The sequence below is a fragment of the Notolepis coatsorum genome, assembly GCF_963971535.1.
Source record: "Notolepis coatsorum genome assembly, chromosome: 16".
Classification (NCBI taxonomy): domain Eukaryota; kingdom Metazoa; phylum Chordata; class Actinopteri; order Aulopiformes; family Paralepididae; genus Notolepis; species Notolepis coatsorum.
In genome coordinates this window covers 75,064,101-75,082,215 of record NC_140180.1, presented here as the reverse complement: position 1 = coordinate 75,082,215, position 18,115 = coordinate 75,064,101, and the positions used below count along the sequence as shown (strand labels likewise).

At 46.9% G+C, this 18,115-nt stretch overlaps 1 protein-coding gene across 1 annotated transcript; it reads right to left on the bottom strand.

The window, feature by feature from the left end:
* Positions 1–9,635: 9,635 nt before the first annotated feature.
* bnip1a (BCL2 interacting protein 1a) lies at positions 9,636–17,972 on the bottom strand (the record flags this gene model as incomplete). Its single annotated transcript, XM_084331794.1, has 6 exons — positions 9,636–9,832; positions 12,845–12,963; positions 16,814–16,915; positions 17,337–17,428; positions 17,536–17,628; positions 17,892–17,972. The coding sequence occupies 6 exons, from the start codon at positions 17,970–17,972 to the stop codon at positions 9,636–9,638; spliced, it is 684 nt and encodes a 227-aa protein (XP_084187920.1).
* Between the last annotated feature and the right edge of the window lie 143 nt (positions 17,973–18,115).

The following is an 18,115-nucleotide window of genomic DNA, read 5'->3' as shown; positions in this document are numbered from 1 at the left end:
CTGTAGAGACGGTAGGTAGTGCAGTAGGAAACTGTTCCAAAACTTGTCGGCTAATACTTGGCTGTACCTCCACATTCGTCGGCCGTTCGCTTCTTCAGGCCGGTACATTGTCTGGGGTAATGCAGGATCTAGCCGCCCCATCAGGAGTGTGTTGGGGGTTCTGCGTAGGCGACCACCCACTCTGATGAGGGTATGAGCGTCGCTCTCGGGGGCCAGATGAATTAATCTGCTGTCGGATGGGACGGGCTTTCCTCCCTGTAGACAGGCCAATTCATCGGGGAACGAGTCTCTCTGGGCTCGCTGCAGTAGAAGCAATTCTGCTTCCTCGTAGTTAGCTGCTGACATATCAGCGGGGGACTTGCACTCCGGGTGGTACCGCAGGAATGTTCTTTGTTGTGCACTCTCTATGGACGTGCAATCGTCTATGTTAGGGTCGGTGGAGGCTACGGTGCTCAATCCACAGAACACAGACTTCTTATTTTCCACCTCCTCTGGACTTGCTTCCCTCGGGATAGGCATGGGCCACTGTCCTTCCGGGAGTCTTAGGAATGCGGGCCGTCACTGTAGACATTGCGACGGGTGAGGTCATCCAGGGGCATCCCCCGGGTGATGACGTCAGCTGGGTTCTGTTTTGTATCAACGTAGCGCCACTCTGTTTCTCCGGTTAACTCTTCGGTTATGTCTTGAATCTCGGTGACTCTGACTCCCACGAAGACTTTGTACTTGCATGAGTCCGATTTGATCCAGGCGAGTACCGTCGTGGAATCTGACCACAGGATTGTTCTAGACACCGGTATGGTGAGCTCACGTTGGATGAGCGTGGCTAGGTGCGCTCCGGCTAGGGCTGCGCAGAGCTCTAGACGTGGGATAGATTGTTGCTTGCGTGGGGCTATTCTCGAGCGGGCGAGGACAAATGCTGTGTAGATCTCTCCCCCCTGGTCTTGGGCCCGCAAGTAGGCTACTGATCCGTATGCGACCTCTGAGGCGTCACTGAAGACGTGTAAGTCCATTTTACATGTCTCTGGCCTCACCGTGGGTGGGAAGTAGCTTCGGCGCATATTAACGCCTGGGAGTGAGTGGAGCTCCATCTCCCACTCTCTCCAGGTGGATGCAAGGTGTGCGGGAATGGGGTCGTCCCAGCCCTGGTCCTTGTCCCACAATGCTCGTACAATCATTTTTGCCCTGGTGGTGTACGGTAGAATACATCCTAGCGGGTCATATTGTCGGGCGAGTGTTGTGTACACACTCCGTCTGGTGGTCGGCGCCGCCGCCGGCCTTCCCTGCTCCGTAGTCAGGGGCTTGTGTCTGTAGTGAAGCGAATCAGTTTTGAATCGCCACACCAATCCCAGGGTCATCTCCTGGGCTTCTCCCGGGATTGTAGCCATCCAGGTCTCGCTGCTGGCTGCCTTGTCCTCGGAGGAGAGGCTGCGCAGTACTTGCGGATCGCTGCTGGCCCACTGCCTGAGATCAAAGCCGCCTTTGATCAATGAGGCGCGGAGTTTAATCAGGAGAGCCTCGGCTTCTTCCTGGGTTGAAAGGCTTTGTAGACAGTTGTCTACGTAGAAGCTGTTCTTTACGCTGTGTCGGACCTCTTCGTCCGCTGCTGGGTCCTCTGCTACATGTTTCTGTAGTGCAAATGTAGCACAGCAGGGGCTGCACGTCGTTCCGAAGGGGAGGACTTCCCATTGGTAGATGGCTGGGTGCTCATCTCCTGGCTTCTCTCTCCATAGGAACCGTAACAGGGGCTTGTCCGCCTCTACTAATCTCACCTGCAGGAACATTCCTTTAATGTCCCCGCTGATGGCCACCTTTTCCTGGCGGAAGCGGAGTAGAACGCCGAGTAGGGAGGGGCCGAGTGTGGGACCGGGCAGTAACTCTTTATTCAGATTTTGGGATCCGATCTGGTAGCTGCAGTTAAATACTATGCGGTCTTTACCGTTGTGATGGACCTTGTGGTGGGGCACGTACCACGATTCAGTGGTCTGGTCAGCCTCTTTAATGTCCATCTTTGTGACGTGTCCCGCTGTGATGAGCTTCTCAATCTCAGCGCGGTATACACTCTCTTGGGCGGGGTTCTTGGCTAAGCGCCGCTCCGTGTTCAGCAGGTACCGTTCTGTGGCGTCTGTCTTGCCGTGGAAAGTAGGCATTCCTTCTCGCCGCAGGAGTGGCGTGGCGTATCTCAACACGCCGTTGACCGGGACTCTCTTGGTCCCTGTCTCGAGGAGGTGAATGGCGTAAATGTCATCTTTAGAGCGAATGTCTTTCTTTCCGTTCTTAAAGGGCATTTGTTCCAAGGTCCATAGCCGCTCTACGTGTTGCAGGAGTGCGGTTTCTCCCTCTGTGACTCGGGAGTGGAGACATCTAGTGGCTGTACTTCGGTTGAGAGATTTGGCGAGCGGGCCTTGGAGAGTCCATCCCAAACGGGTCTCGACTGCTGCAGGACAGCCTCGGGGTCCGGTATGAACCCGGTCTATCGGGACAATGAGGTCTGCATGGTCGGAGCCTATCAACAGGGTCGGCATAGCATTGTCTATGAGCGGGATCGGTAACTTGCGCAGATGTGCATATTTCTCCATCAGCTTGGCGACGGGGTATGTGTACCGCGACAGTCCTATTTCTTGGCTGGTGAAAGCGTCTGCAATCTGGTACCGTCGCTCAGGCTGGCCGCTTGCTGCGATAGAGAATGAGACATTCTCGCCCTTTATCGTCTTCAAATCTCGTCTTATTGTCCGAATTGTCATTTGGGTTTCGCTTCCCCGCAGCCCTAGCTGGGCCGCAGCGGAGGCGAGCAGCAGGGTCTTCTCTGACCCGTCATCGAGGACGGCGTAAGTGTCCAGGACTTTATTCTGGTAGCTTAGTGTCACACGCACTACTTTTAGGAGTACTCGGGCTCCACTGCTGCTGGCGGGATCGATGTACATGACGCTCGCTTTGCGGCTGGATGGTGCGGGTGAAGGGCGCCGTCTGTTACTGTCGTGAAGTATGTCCAGATGGGCTCCATCGCACTTGGTGCACCTTTTCTTTAAGCGGCATTCGGCTGCCATGTGTGAGCGCGCACAGCGAAAACAGCGCTTGTTGGACTTTATCCATTGACCTGCTTCCTCCGCGTTCAGCTTGGGGAAGGAGTCACATTGCGCTAGCCAGTGTTCTTTCTCACAGTAGGGGCACACTATCTTCCACTTCTCCGTTCTGGAGGGGGTACTGTGGCTCCTGCTGCTCGGTACTGACTCCGATTGGTGCATCACAGTCACCGATCTTCTTCCATCATTTAGTCGTCTGGTTCCTTCTCTGGAGCCAGGGGTGCTCCGTCCGAATGTATCTAGCCGTAGGCTGCTGACTTCTCTCGCCAGGAAGTCTGCTAGATCGAGGAGGTTCGGTTCGGGGCCATTCGGGTCTCTATGGTCCCTCTGCCGCCTAAAGCGCTCCTGACGAGCGGGCGGCAGCTTCTCCAGAATCCTTTCCACATTTGAGTTGGCGTAAAGTTCATGCCTCCCCTTCTCTCTTTGCGCTCCCAACATCCCTACCAGGGACTGCACTCTGATGGACAGGTCGTCCAGTGCTCGATTGTCTATTGCTGGGGGTAAACGGTCGATGTGTCGGATCTCCTGGATCACGTAATCCCATATGCGCCCATACCTCTGGTCCAATGCTACCAGCGCTGCTGTGTATGGGGTGGTGGAAGTCGCGTAGGCGAGCGCTATATTATGTGCGCGGGGTACCTTTAAGTGCTTCAGTAGGATGGCGTATTTGTGGCGTTCATCCAATACATCCACCAACATGGTCTCCAGACACATGCGGAGTTCTGTATACTGGGCCCGGTTCTCTTGGGTGAAGTCGGGTACCATAGGCGTGCCAATGTATGACGCTGACTGTGGATACATCGGCGAGCGTTGGGGGAGAGGCCTCCTAGGCGAGTCTCCTCCCGCTCCTTGGTATGGGCTGGTACCGGCAGTGTACCATGGCCCGCTTGTCCAGGTGCTGTTCCTCGGTGCGGGTCGTGCGTCGTGCTCACCCGTGTATAGAGTCGGGGGTCTGTAGCGCAGCTCCGCGGGAGTATAGCCTGGGCTGTACCGGACCTCCTGGTCCGGTAGAGTACTGTGCTGTCTTCGGGCGTGGTTCTCCTCCTCTTCCTCTTCGTCTTCAGTTAGGTCATCCAGTGCTTGTAGTCTCTGGTTTAGCCTCTCCACAGGATATGCTGCTCCTTCCCGGTTGCTAGGTCTCGCTTGGACCGGTGGGGGGAGGTGGTCTGTGGGGGGTATAGACCTCGTCTGTTGGTCAAGTTCAGGGTTGTTTACTCGGCTAGGGGATGCCGCCCTGGAGGTGTGTCTAGACGAGTTCCTGGAGCCTCTGGCGGAGGGAGAGGGTGTTGTCCGTCTGATCAGCTGTTCTATTAGTTGCGACTGCTGTCTGTCGCGCGCTGCGTCCCGTTGAGCACCGGCTCGTTCTCGGGCCACATTCATCTGAATGCGTCTTATTTCTAGACGTATCTGCTCGTGTTCGCTTCGCTGCTGGATCTGCAGTCGGTCGCGTTCAGCAGCGGCGTTCAGGCTGATGAGGAAGGCCTGCTGTAGGGTCCTCTCTGCCTCGCTGGGAGAAGGCGGTTGTATAGGGGAGCCTTCCCTCGGGGTACTCCTTGCGGAGCCTTGGAGCTCTATCTCCACGGTGCTCTCCCCGTCTTCTTCCGTGCCGAGTTCTCTCTCGGTAGCGTTGTATTCCTCCCGGGACTCATCGGGGACTACTTCTTCAGTACTGGCGGGGTGTGAAGTCATGTCTGGTTCCCACTGGTCCCCACCGTGAACTTGGTCAGTTACATTAGAGCCCGTAGGGGCCTCTATGGTCGGGGTAGTCTGGGCGTTGGGGTTAGACATACTTTTACTTTCTAGTTTTACCGCGTTTACTGTTAGTAGAAGACTAGGTTGTTGACTGACAGCGTAAGCCTCTAAGTACTGAGGGAGCCGTCGTTCGCGCTGCGGGCGTTGGTTAGGAGGATCGTTTCGTGGAGTGTTCATCATAGGCCATTTCAATATTAATAACACTATATTAATATTACACTAATTACCATCCGGCTCGAAGGACCAATTGTAACTGAGGGGTACAATTCCCTGACTGTATTACTAGATATGATACTTACTACCACTACCTTTGTACTTAATATTCGGCCACCCAGTACACGGCATAAATATATTATCATAAACACTCTCACGTAGATGAAACGGATCCAACACAAATGTACGAAGTCGAAGTATGCGTTTATTACTACACAGCAATGGTGTGTAGAGCAAGCACGTAATCACTTAATTACATTTATGAATTGAAATAGTATGCACTTTTATGGCAAAGAGTATTCGTCGGTATATCAATAGAGAATGTCCAATCTCTGATGGCGCAGGTGGTAAATATACGACCTGGAATAGTTAAGGAATAACAGCAATGATACTTTAATGATTATATGACTGGATACACTAAGGGGGGGTTAATCCGGTCGCTTGTAAGCCGACAGGAGTAGGAGGGGGGGGGGGGGGGGGGTAGAATCCGGCTGCCTCGTCCGGCCAAGGGTATCCCAGGTGAACCCACTGTAGTGCCGTTCAATGCGCCGGCGATCCTTGGACCACAGATGAAAGCAGGTGGACTCTTTGTGGGCCGGCTCTCTCCGGTCCACGGGGGAGAGACGTGAAGCGACCTCGTCTTGCAGAGCGTCTCCTCACCTTGCGTCCTCTCCAGGGGGGGGGGGTTCCAACACACGGCAGTGTCGGGGGTCTTTATCCATGGAATAATCAAAGTATACAAAGCATAATCCGTGCCTGGGAAGGCGGGCTGTCGTCGGTAGAATAATCCGGTATACAGGTCCACTCGCTCGTCGGCTCTGGGGCTCCTCGGGTGCAGCTTCACATGGGGTCAACCACCCTGGGTAAGCAGCCAGTTCTCTGCCCGAAACGATGGGGTACTGACTACGGTAGTATTCTCACCGCACGAAGCACTATATATTAACAGACTATTATTAGCTTAATAGACTACGTCCAACTCGACGATATAGTGCCAAATATGACTATTCAAATATTAATATACACGATGTCTCAATACCGATGGTAGGCGAACTTGGCCTTACTCCCACACGTGGCGTCGCGGGGAGGCTTTACGTCTGTGACTCTATTGGAGGGTAAGAAACTGGACTGAAAAGAAAGTCCTACTTTAGTAGCGCAGTATATATACGCACTATGAACAAATAGTCCCATTAGTGGTGCGGTAGCCAGATTCCTACGCGGAACTAGGACTTGTTCGTACATGTGGAGCGGTACGTTTGAACTGGGTCTGAGGGGTATGGCAGCCTGGCACCAAGGTCTCGACCAATAGTAGAATGGAGACTATTATGGGATGTTCAGTAGGCTAGAATGGATATTCAATGCATATTGTACAAGGAATATACAAGGGATATCAGGGAATATTAGAGAATATACAAATACAATTAAATATATATATATAAATAAATATATATATTCGGTTTAATCTGGCCCTTCACAACACTTACAGTCTGGTAATTATATAATTACACCTAGGCACCAAGTGCTCTCACGGTACCCGGACTAAGTGCTGTCCACTGTACACAGACTAAGTGCTGCCCACGTCTGGGCTAAACACAGTATCCACCTTCCCTAAGGGTTTACATATACTGCTCCAGGTCGGTAATATGGGGAAGGAAGGGGGAACATAGGGGAGGAAATAGAAGGGTTCACCGAATGGGAAATATTAGGAAACACACATATTATCACGCTCAAAGGAAAGGAACGAAAACAAAAGAGTGGGCCCACAAAATACCAGTAAAGTCCTATCTTAATGCCGGCATATATTGTTTGGGGTACCCCTATGTAATGGTAGTAGCAACGTTACTTTCGCCCGCAGGCTGCACTACACTGTGTACTGTATAATAACTCGGGAGCATCAATGCTCATTTGTACTCATCCGAAATGGCCGCCTCGCCACGCCACTGTTGTCCGGGAGGCAAGATGGCGTCGAACGCTCTCGGTGAGGATGTTAGCAGGCGGAGCTGGGCAGAAAGGCAGCGCCGGCTGAGAGCGTGTGCTGAGCGATGACGACCCCTGCTGGACGGGACGAACTCCCGTAAGCTGTAGGCAGCCGGGTGCAGGTCTGATTGAAGTCAGCCGGAGCAGACTGATTGCAGGCAGCCGGGTGCAGATCTGGTTGAAGTCAGCCGGAGCAGAACGGTTGTTGGCCCACGCTCGCCTCGGGGCTCGTACTCTATACCGCACACAGTAGCTACTATAACTCGATTGTTAAGGACTTTGATACTTGGTTAGCCGCACGTTACCTATACCGCACACAGTAACTATTATAACCCGATTGTTAGTGCCTGGCTCTGCACTAATTGTTCACACACTATCGCTGGTACTGCTAGGATATCGTGTCCACTAGCCAGTACTTCCTATCACCCGTTGCTATCTCACGGGGCCCTCTGGCATAACTTCAGCAACAGGGCTCTCCAGAGCCCCCGTTCGTTGCGACTGTTCGTTGTTCAAGTTCACTGCCGAAGAGGTTCTCTTTCCGTCTTCCGCCCCCATATATCACGTTCCATCTCTGTCCAACACTCTCTGTCAGACACCGCCCCCTGCTGGTCCCGCCTACTAGTCACACAGGGAAGGATGTTGGATCATGGTCCAGCGATACTGTGTATAGTCCATACTTCAGTCGATAGAAGGAAGAGAAACTCATATCATTGCTCGTGGGAATATCAATGATGTCTTTGTGTACAAAAGGAATATAAAACACCAGTCAGCAGTCCTGAATAATATACAATATTTTCAGACTGCTACATATAGTAAATAAGAACGATATTCAATTTGTTCCATCCAGTTTAATAAGGGACGATGACAATATACAAACAAGTCTCGGACAACTGCGGGTGTATTTACAAATAGCGTCTCAGCTTCCTGTTCCGGTCGCTGCGCTACTGTGCAGGGCCGTCTATTATAGAGGCGCTGTTTATAGCACCTTTAACTAATGACCTATTGGAACACTAAAGCACTGGGTGTGGGGGGTAGAGTTGAAGCGTATAAGACAAATAATTCCAAACAATTCTATTCCCGATAATGTAATTTATTTTGTGACACAAGAACAATAAATTAACAATAGCAGCAATTAAATTAAACGAATTAAATAACGAAAAGCAATTCCACAATAGGTAATTTACACACACACACACACACACACACACACACACACACACACCTACACACACACACACACAAAATGGACTCATTGTGGGACTATTACCGCTGTGGCCAAGTGGGTCTTATTTTCATTGATTCTTAAATTCATAGTAAATGGCCGCCCCTAAAATGTGAACACGGCAAAGTAAGAATCATCCTTTCCTTTCCAGTGTCAATAAGTCAACTCTGTCACATTTCATTTTAAGCAGCAGGAACGTGCAACACAATATGACACTCTTTGAGTGACTGGTGCAAATATACTCGTTGGACCAGCAATGAGAATTGCTTTGAAAATACAGGCAATTAATGGTAAAAGTCGACACAACAGGAAGCACAACACGTGAAAGGGTTAAAATATGGAAGGCCAAAACGGGAATGTTCTTTGGTGATAAAAAAAATAATAAAAACACAGAACAATGTCTAGGTTAAACACTGATGCAGTTTCTGAGACGGAACAGAGTATAGAAAGTACCCTCTGCAGGTAACATGGTCATGTTCTACTGAGAGATCCCAGATTCTGTGATCTGATCCCAAACCTGCAGCATTCAAAACAAATTTGCCACAATACTTAATTAATGACTTAATTTCAAGACACTTCTCAAGACTACACTCTCGATACAAGGACTGACAGTATGTCATTGCTAAACATGAGTTTCATATCTCTCTGGATTATGGCTTTAGTGGGAATGTTAAGACAATAGAGAACAGTACGAACAATGCATTTTTTTCTTCTCACATTAGACATTATTCAATGTAATGGCCAGCATTACTGGCAACACCATTCAGGCAGAGACACACCTCCTTCAACATGTTCTCCAATGAGACATCAAGCAAGTCCTTTCTTACGGAGCAGAATGAACACATCGTGGAGTCGAGATTGTTTTTCGCTCTGTTGCAAGGCCTATATGAATGGTCTGTAGTGACTGAGGAGGGTCTTCTCAGAGTCCTGGTCTAGAGGAAGACAGTCTTCTCAGAGTACCTGGTCTAGAGGAAGACAGTCTTCTCATAGTACCTGGTCTAGAGGAAGACAGTCTTCTCATAGTACCTGGTCTAGAGGAAGACAGTCTTCTCATAGTACCTGGTCTAGAGGAAAACAGTCTTCTCATAGTACCTGGTCTAGAGGAAGACAGTCTTCTCAGAGTACCTGGTCTAGAGGAAGACAATCTTCTCAGAGTACCTGGTCTAGAGGAAGACAGTCTTCTCAGAGTACCTGGTCTAGAGGAAGACAGTCTTCTCATAGTACCTGGTCTAGAGGAAGACAGTCTTCTCAGAGTACCTGGTCTAGAGGAAGACAGTCTTCTCAGAGTACCTGGTCTAGAGGAAGACAGTCTTCTCAGAGTACCTGGTCTAGAGGAAGACAGTCTTCTCATAGTACCTGGTCTAGAGGAAGATAGTCTTCTCATAGTACCTGGTCTAGAGGAAGGGGAAGAGTCTCTTCTTCAGGATGTAGAGGATGGTGGCAAGGAACAGGGCCAAGGCGAGGAAGATGAGCAGTTTGTCAGTGATCTCCCGGCGGTTGTACTTGGTGATGAGCTTCCTGCCCAGCTGGATGGTCCCCGTCATGGCCTTGAACTCATCGTTAGTCTCCTGGACCGACTTGGACGAGGTCGCTGTACGAACGACCAAAGAAAAACAGGAGAAGACACGACTCAGTTGCAGTCTTGACAAAACCCTTTTGTTCTTATTATTAATTTGAATTTATTATATAAAACAGTCATCATTGTTGAATTGAGTGTTTCTTGGGATTTTTTAGAAGTTGTTTTTCCATCCTCTCATTTTCAACAAGGGGTGGTACACCCATCCTCCCTTCACAGGTATTATATCAAGACGTAAGGAATTCAAATTAAAAAGCCTTTATTTTATACAAATTAAATCCTTTATTGCTTGGCTAAATTATTAGTAGATAAGATAAAATATTCCTTTATTGATCCCCTTGAGGAAATTGAGGTGCCATAGCACAAGGGAGGGGAGAGGGGAGGTACAGGTATGGGCAGGGTAAGTAGTAGAAAGACATAAATATAGACAATAAAATTGTATCTGAATATAAAAATATGCTAAAAATAAACAGTGTAAACAATCAAATAAAATCAGAATATAAAAAAAAGTGTAAACAAAGGTGCAGATGAGGGTCTGTATGTCCTATAGGTCATAATTATATATGTTACAATAAATATAGGGAATGAATACATTTAATTTAATCTGAATATTTATTTTTCTTCATTTTTCGGCCTATTTATGAATAGTTTTCAAATAAACGCTAGATTATCGATAGTATATGTGTACTTATGCACGCTATAGAGGCGGGCTGAAAAATCGATTCTCTCATTTCCTCATCAGCGATCACAGCCACACACACACACACGCATAGGGCAAACGCTGATATATCTGTGAAAAAAGCTCTGATTATCCTAAGACTGGTAAAATAAATTCCTTACCCGAGATCAGATGTTATCCAAAAAGATTATTCCAATTCCTGATCGCCATTCCAAATATCGATCACGCTTATTGATTACAGTGTTGGGTCCTGTAAATACATAATCCACGCGTTTTCCGGGCCGGCAAGCACAATCGATCCTTCAGTTGGCTTGACGGAAAAGTAAAATGAGCAAACTGGCCACTCCCCCTGCATCAGTGTAAAGTAATGGGGTGCAGTTACACAGGGAGAGACGATAGGGGGCGGTATCTTTCCAATTGAGCTCAGAGAGACTCTGCAGCACTAACCCGAGGCTCGATTGATGAAATATGAATTCAAATCGCCAATAAAAAAAAAACGACAAACAAACGCTATATAGCGTCGGGGGCACTCAAAGGTCGGCATGAACTAACGACAAAACGCGTCCGTGGCACTCAAATGTGTTAATGGAAAGATTAGTTTTCCGCTTGAAATTAAAGTGCAGTATTTGAAATACAATGAAAGGAATATGGCTGGATTTCTTATCAAAAGGAAAAGTGTCACTGTGTTATTTAAAATAAATAAACAAACAAATTAGAAGGCCATCAATATAAAATGCAGCATAAATCAAACTAACACACACACACTGTAGTAATTGTTTCAAAACAACACTACTCTGTTCATTCTATTTTTAAAATACGTACATCGTCTGTCTACATTTATTTATACTAACATTATTTAAATATTGAGTGCAACACAGTAATTGTGAAACGGTGGTGGATTAACGTAATTCACACACGGAACTGTCTATGGGTTGGGAGTCCGCACGGACAATTTTGCGTGTGGTACCTTCGTTCTCGACTCTACCTACAGTGGAAGTTGAGTGGAGTCGAATCGAGTTGATACCATGCAGTGGGAAAGCGGCAATAGTCCCGGTTGGAATTAGTAAACACAATGTTAGCCTTCTTGGATGTTGAATAAACGTCATTGTCTTTCGACACCCCACCTCAGACTCCCATTTTATCCTCTGCTAGCTACGGTAACATTTCATTGATGTCTGATAATAATTTCACTGGCTGTATTGGAGCTGGCGGGCTACCAACGTGCATTGTACTTGTAGCGTCACAAGCCGTGCTAACGTTATGGCAAGATGTAGGCCTATGCAATGTTAATGCCAAATGTTTTTAAAGTCGTAATGAAGATTGATTTATATTGCGCTTGCCACTTTCTACGAACTGACTGCTGCTGCAGCCGGCGCTTCACCTCTCCGTGCCAAATTTAGACAACTTTTTTTTGTTGCATCCCCTGAACCGAACAATACCCACACGCCCCCAAACCGTGGAGGTCGTGCCGAACGGTGTACGGTTCGAATGCATACCGTTCCACCCCTACCGATAATCTAAATTTGATTTGAGAACAGTAGCTAGTCCAGGGAAGAAACGATAACGTTTTTACTTGAATACACGGAGCATTTTGGAAATGACACCAGACCGCCCTGAAACTACACTCATATTCACGACGGTATAAAACGGGAATGTATGAATGACGTTTTTTTTTCTCGTTTTTTTGCATCTTGACCGGAAGAAACTCAATGACAATCGACTATATTATTAGATCCATAGCTATAATATTTAATATAGTTTTAGCACTGCAAACACCGGCATGTATCCCCATTCATTAAAGCGCTGGCACACATGGCCCACAGCGACCTCTGGTGAACGGCACGGGATGTGTTAACAATATGTTTCGGCCAACACTACTTTTTATTTTATTTTATAAATGCTCTACTAATAAGCCAAGCAATAAAGCAATAAAGGCGGTTTACTTATTTGCTACCTGAAGAGCTTTGGTCCACTCCCTACTTTTGCTTACCGTCCTCTACCGAGTCAGACAAGAAGATAGATACGAATTTCATCTCTGTGCGTTCAGTAGAAAGCTATCCGGTTGCAAGCTAGCCTAACTTAGCACAAATGAATGGAAGCGGATATGGACCACTAACCAACTGTTAGCCAAAAACACCTCTCTCTCTCTGAGTTTTAAGCTAGGCTAGGAGTCCGTATCCACTTCCATTAATTTGTGCTAAACTAGGCTAGCTTGCAGCCGGATAGCTGTGGTATCTATTTTCTTGTCTGACTCTGGAGAAGACAGTGAGAGCATTTCCCATAATGTTGCCGGGTTCCTTTAAGACTGAACCATTTTTATCGTTGTGTTGGGGGGGCACACAACTAACCTAGTGAGGTCATGGTCTCCTCGCTCTGCTGGAGCTGCTGTGACATCATCCGACTGATGCTCATCAGGCTCTCCGTGATGTCACTGGATGTCTGCGCCAGGTCCTCTTTGGTCATCTTCCTGATTGGAGAGAAGACGACATAGTGATAAAAAGAGATCTGTAACAGAGATAAAAGCCAGTAAAATTGTTCTGGAAACGGGAATTGAGAGTAACTTATAGACCTGTTCACTGTTTACAAACATACCGTGTTCGAGCCAATCAGCAATACCAACTGAATCACGTGACTAAGTTGCCTCGGACCTGCGTCGCGCACGAGCTTCTGCGCTAAAAGAATACGACAGGGCTCTATATTTATTGATGAAGGATTGCACTACAACTCGTACACCTTACTGTAAATTGTACCTAAATTGTACCTCATCCCATTTCTGCTTTGCACTATATAGTACTGTACACTGCATAGTATTGTATATTATATGATAACTCAGAACATTGTACATATGTCTATACCGAACACTGTGACCTCATTTTCTTCTTCTAAATTACATGCTATACTATGTTATTTGATACTATCTTGTCTAGCACAGTCTCTGGAGCGTAACAGTAAGAAGCATTTTGTATGAAAGTATTCTGTACTTCTGTATGACAACTATTAAAGAAACTTGAAACTTGAAACTATGGAGAAACCATGGCACCCCCTTGACTAAAAGTTGTTTCAAACGAAAATGGCTGGATGCTGTTTTTCCAAATCAACATGGCTGTGAGTGTGAGTCTTTCACCTTTTACATATCTAGCTTTGGCATGGATTGATTGTGATTGTTTAGATCGCTAGCATGGCTAACAAATGCAAATATATTGTAGCCCCGTTGTTCTGACCAGGATTACATTCCTTTCTGGCTGGTGATGCGCGTGTACACTGAGTCTGACGTATACGGCGAACAGGTCTACAGTACATGGGTTAAAAGGTCACTTTGCCAATTTTCAACCTTAAAGGGGAGATGAAGCATTGAACAATATGAGCCTAGTTTGTTTGTTGTGTACCTTGGGTAAGACAGGGTCCTATAATCAAATGTGAAATCCTGCTTATTTGTCTGAAAACTCAAATGTAATTTCCCTGTTTTCGCCATGGGCGGCGCCATTTTAGATGGTGACGTCACAGTGATGGTTTGGTCTGGCTCCTGGTTTACACTGCTGGTTAGCTGCCTGGTAAACATGGAGTGTCTTGAAGGTCAGTCAGTAAATGCAACATTACCTACCAAACAACGGGACCGCGGTGGTTCTTTTTGTATTGCTCCCGGCTGTTCAAACTAATTTTACCGCGCGAAAGAGAGAGGAAAGTTGGTTCATTTCCACAAACTACCAGTGAAAAAAACAGTGTTGTTGGCGCGTTGGCTGGCTGCACTCAAGCGGCGCGATCAGCCTGTTGGACAGGGAATGAAGATCTGCAGCGAACACTTCATTGCCTCGGATTATGTTGTTGAGGTTTGTCCAGAAGACCACTAATCAGCTGAAGCCCGATGCGGTTCCCTCGGTCTTCGACAGACAGACCGGCCCAGGCAGTTCAACCAGGCAGTTCCCTGTGCCGGAGCATTTAGCGTGCTGGCTACCTAGCTACGGTTCAGCTAACTAGCTACATGCAGCATTTAGCGTGCTGGCATAATTTCCAGATGGTAAAACAAATTAAATGGAAAGTAAATTTAACACCCTCAGCAGACCACCACAATGCCATCTCCCCAGCCATACGTGGGCTAGCAGTGTCAGAAAGGTAGGTGGGGGAAGGAGGGGGGTCATGGGGTCCAAAGTTTGGAAGGAGTCATATGGGTTTTGAAATGAAGTAGGAAGGGCTGCCATGTTTTGTGGAAGGTATCTGTGTGGCCTTGTGTTGTAAATCTGATTTTCTCTATATGTATAAGAGACATAACATCCCTCATCCAGTGTAAATGTGAAGGGGGAGTGGCTGCCTTCCAGTTGATTAGGATGAGGCGTCTGGCAATGAGTGAGGCAAAGGCCATGGCATTGGATTGCCCAATAGATATCGTAGCGTTCTCCGGTGTCAGACCAAATAATGCAATAAGAGGGCATGGGTCAACAGTCACAAAAAATATATCTGAATAAGATTTAAAAATGGAAGTCCAGAAAGGGGCCAGTGCTGGACAATGCCAAAACATATGGATAAGTGAGCCAGGGGCTTGGTGGCACCAGTCGCATGTGGGATCCATACCAGGGTTTATCTTTGTAAGTCTAGTCTTTGACCAATATATATATATTCTATATTATATGGATGCCATACTATGGCCCATTTGACATAGAGTATCCATCGTTCAATATGTGAAAAAGAAATAATTTTTCCATCCATACATTCCCGTTTTATACCGTGGTGAATATAAGTATGGTTTTAGAGCGGTTTAGGGTAATTCCTGGGAGGCTAGTAATAGCCTGCGACGTGTATTATACTAAATCCATTGTAATTTCATCCCTACACACAGGGTCGTTTCTGATTAATTGATTGTCAATAACGGCATTCGTTAGTACAACAACATACGCTGATCAGGGCGATGGCTATGAAAACAAGGCACAATCAAGCTGAAATTGACGTTAAATTGCTCTTACCTGTGGCCGGTGGGATTCCAAAAAGAATATTCCAATTATTTGATTGCCATCTGGTAGATTGTATGTCCATTTGGCCCACGACATAACCCACCACAGCATAATGAATCGGGGGTCCCGAAAACGATTCAATGCGATCGGGTGAAGCCCTAGGTTCCGGTTAGTAGAAAAGTCCGCCCGGAAACAATATAATCGACGCACAGCCCAATACACAGAGTTTCAAAGGATGTGCAATACCGGCCGCATCCTACCAGGCGGCGGTATTAGACTTTTGCGATCTCAGACTCATTCCCTATGATAACACCAGGCTCCCTGGATGGATAATGAATGGAAATATCCAATAAAAGAAATAATGATCAAATAACGAGTATACTCGTTGTTGCCGTTCAACGATTGGTGGCCAATAACGAGTTTAATAGTTGTTGGCAGTGAATGAGTTAATCCTATCGTTCCGTTGTGAGGACATGTGATAATTGGGACGCGTCTATTCGAAGCCCAAACAACTCCTGCTTCCGCGTTCGAGTTTTGCGCTCTGATTGGCCACTGACCTACGGTATTACGCCCCCCTTATCTACACCAGTTCTGCACGCCCAACTCTACTAACAGCCTGCAGCCGGCTCGCTAGTCCTGCCTCTACTAACAGCCTGCATTATCCAATTCATATCAATCGAATATGATAGCCCCAGCCTCTGGGGCTCGCGGGACGGTCCACACCCCGCTATCAGTGTTCTTCTTCCCCGCCAATGAAGTATTCACCCAAAGACCCAATACCGACCGTGGCAACAACTACCGCACTACCGGTAGAATAAGTGCCGAGAACCGTGGGAAGTGATGCAAACTGTCTTGTCGTGTGTTGAACATTTATGTTGTGTTGATGGAATCACGTTAATATAGAGAGATGAAAACAATACGTTATTTCGATTGATATGAATTGGATAATGCAGGCTGTTAGTAGAGGCAGAACTAGCGAGCCGTTAATATAGAGAGATGAAAACAATACGTTATTTCAATTGATATGAATTGGATAATGCAGGCTGTTAGTAGAGGCAGGACTAGCGAGCCGGCTGCAGGCTGTTAGTAGAGTTGGGCGTGCAGAACTGGCGTAGATAAGGGGGGCGTAATACCGTAGGTCAGTGGCCAATCAGAGCGCAAAACTCGAACGCGGAAGCAGGAGTTGTTTGGGCTTCGAATAGTTGGGACATGTAACAGTCTGTGTCTCGAGAGCTCAGCCTGCAGACAGGGGGGGGGGGCTGAGCTCTGGAGACACAGAACACGTTGGTGAGTTACATGTCCCGATTATTACATGTCCTCTTCACAACAGAACCATAGGATTAATGTTGAAAATCTGCTAAGTGCTCCTTTAACCTTTGTCTTAAAGCACCGTCTCCATTAAGCAGGGCCTCCTTCTCCAGGTTGTCTATAGACAGCTTGCTGGCGAGGTTGGCTTTCCTCCAAGCCGTCTGGTTACTGCAAGAAAACAAACAATGAAATATGCTTTTGACAATGAAAAATGTTGTAGTTTACATTTTCACTTCACTTTTTCCTCCATGTGTGGTTCTAACAATTGCAAAAACATGTTGGTGTTTTGCCCGATAATCAGACTGAACTACACAGGTGGCACTACTGGCGATTTGAGATCTGGATCCAGGCTACGAAGACATGACAGTTAAAGGTAGAATCTGTAAGGTCACCAAACAGCGACCTCTACGCTAAAGAGACCCTCTTGGTATTGCTCTTTGTTTAAATTATTTTGTTTTTGTTCCGATGTGAAGGTTGGAGTTGAGTGGGGATAGAGGGTATGGATTCACATTTATATAAAATTACTAAACTTGAAAGCTAGCCTCCCTGGTGTCTATAGGTAAGGTGTCCCATCTAGAATAGATCTTACCTCAGCATCTGTCTTCTATGCCCATCTACCTGGCTGAATAACGCCTGCTTGTCTGACTCTTTGTCCTGCTCTAGACCCATTTGCATCAAATCCTATGAGCAAGTGACAAATAAAAAAACAAGTCACAATAAAATAAAACACTGCAGGGGTTCTTGAGGGTTAGGAGCTGTTAATCGTTTCCCCGAAGCTCTAACTTTACCTCACACCGCAACCTGAGGTTCTGAAACCTCTCCTTCATCTTGGAGTTAAGTTCTGTCAGCTTGCTTTCAGGTCCTGTACACTCATTCACATCCTGGTAAGAAATCCGAACAGAACAAATTGGTCTTATTACCTCATTAAGAGTTTCCATACGTTGAAAGGATAATTTACTGGCATCGTTAAAACTAGGCTGCCAAGTCACTGCGTTAGCACATTACTTTTATGTTGACAGCTGGACACATACCGTTACGTGCTAACCTAACGCTAAGGCAAACAATACCAATTCTCCGAAATGACACCGTAAAATACCGGCGCCTAATAACTAACCAATAAGTGCTCATAAATTAATATTCAAACCTGAATGAGGGCCTTTATTTCCAAGTCATATTTGATGATTTCTTGTTGACATATTCGGACGTGGACATCCGAGAACGCCATGTTTGCCGACAAATACGCCAGTAACGGCTAGCTACGGCGAGCAGTAAACCGGTAAAAAGACTGTTTTGACTTTCTGACAATGCATTTGACAATGCTTACAAGGGAGGCAGACTAACGACAATGCATTTGACAATGCTTACAAG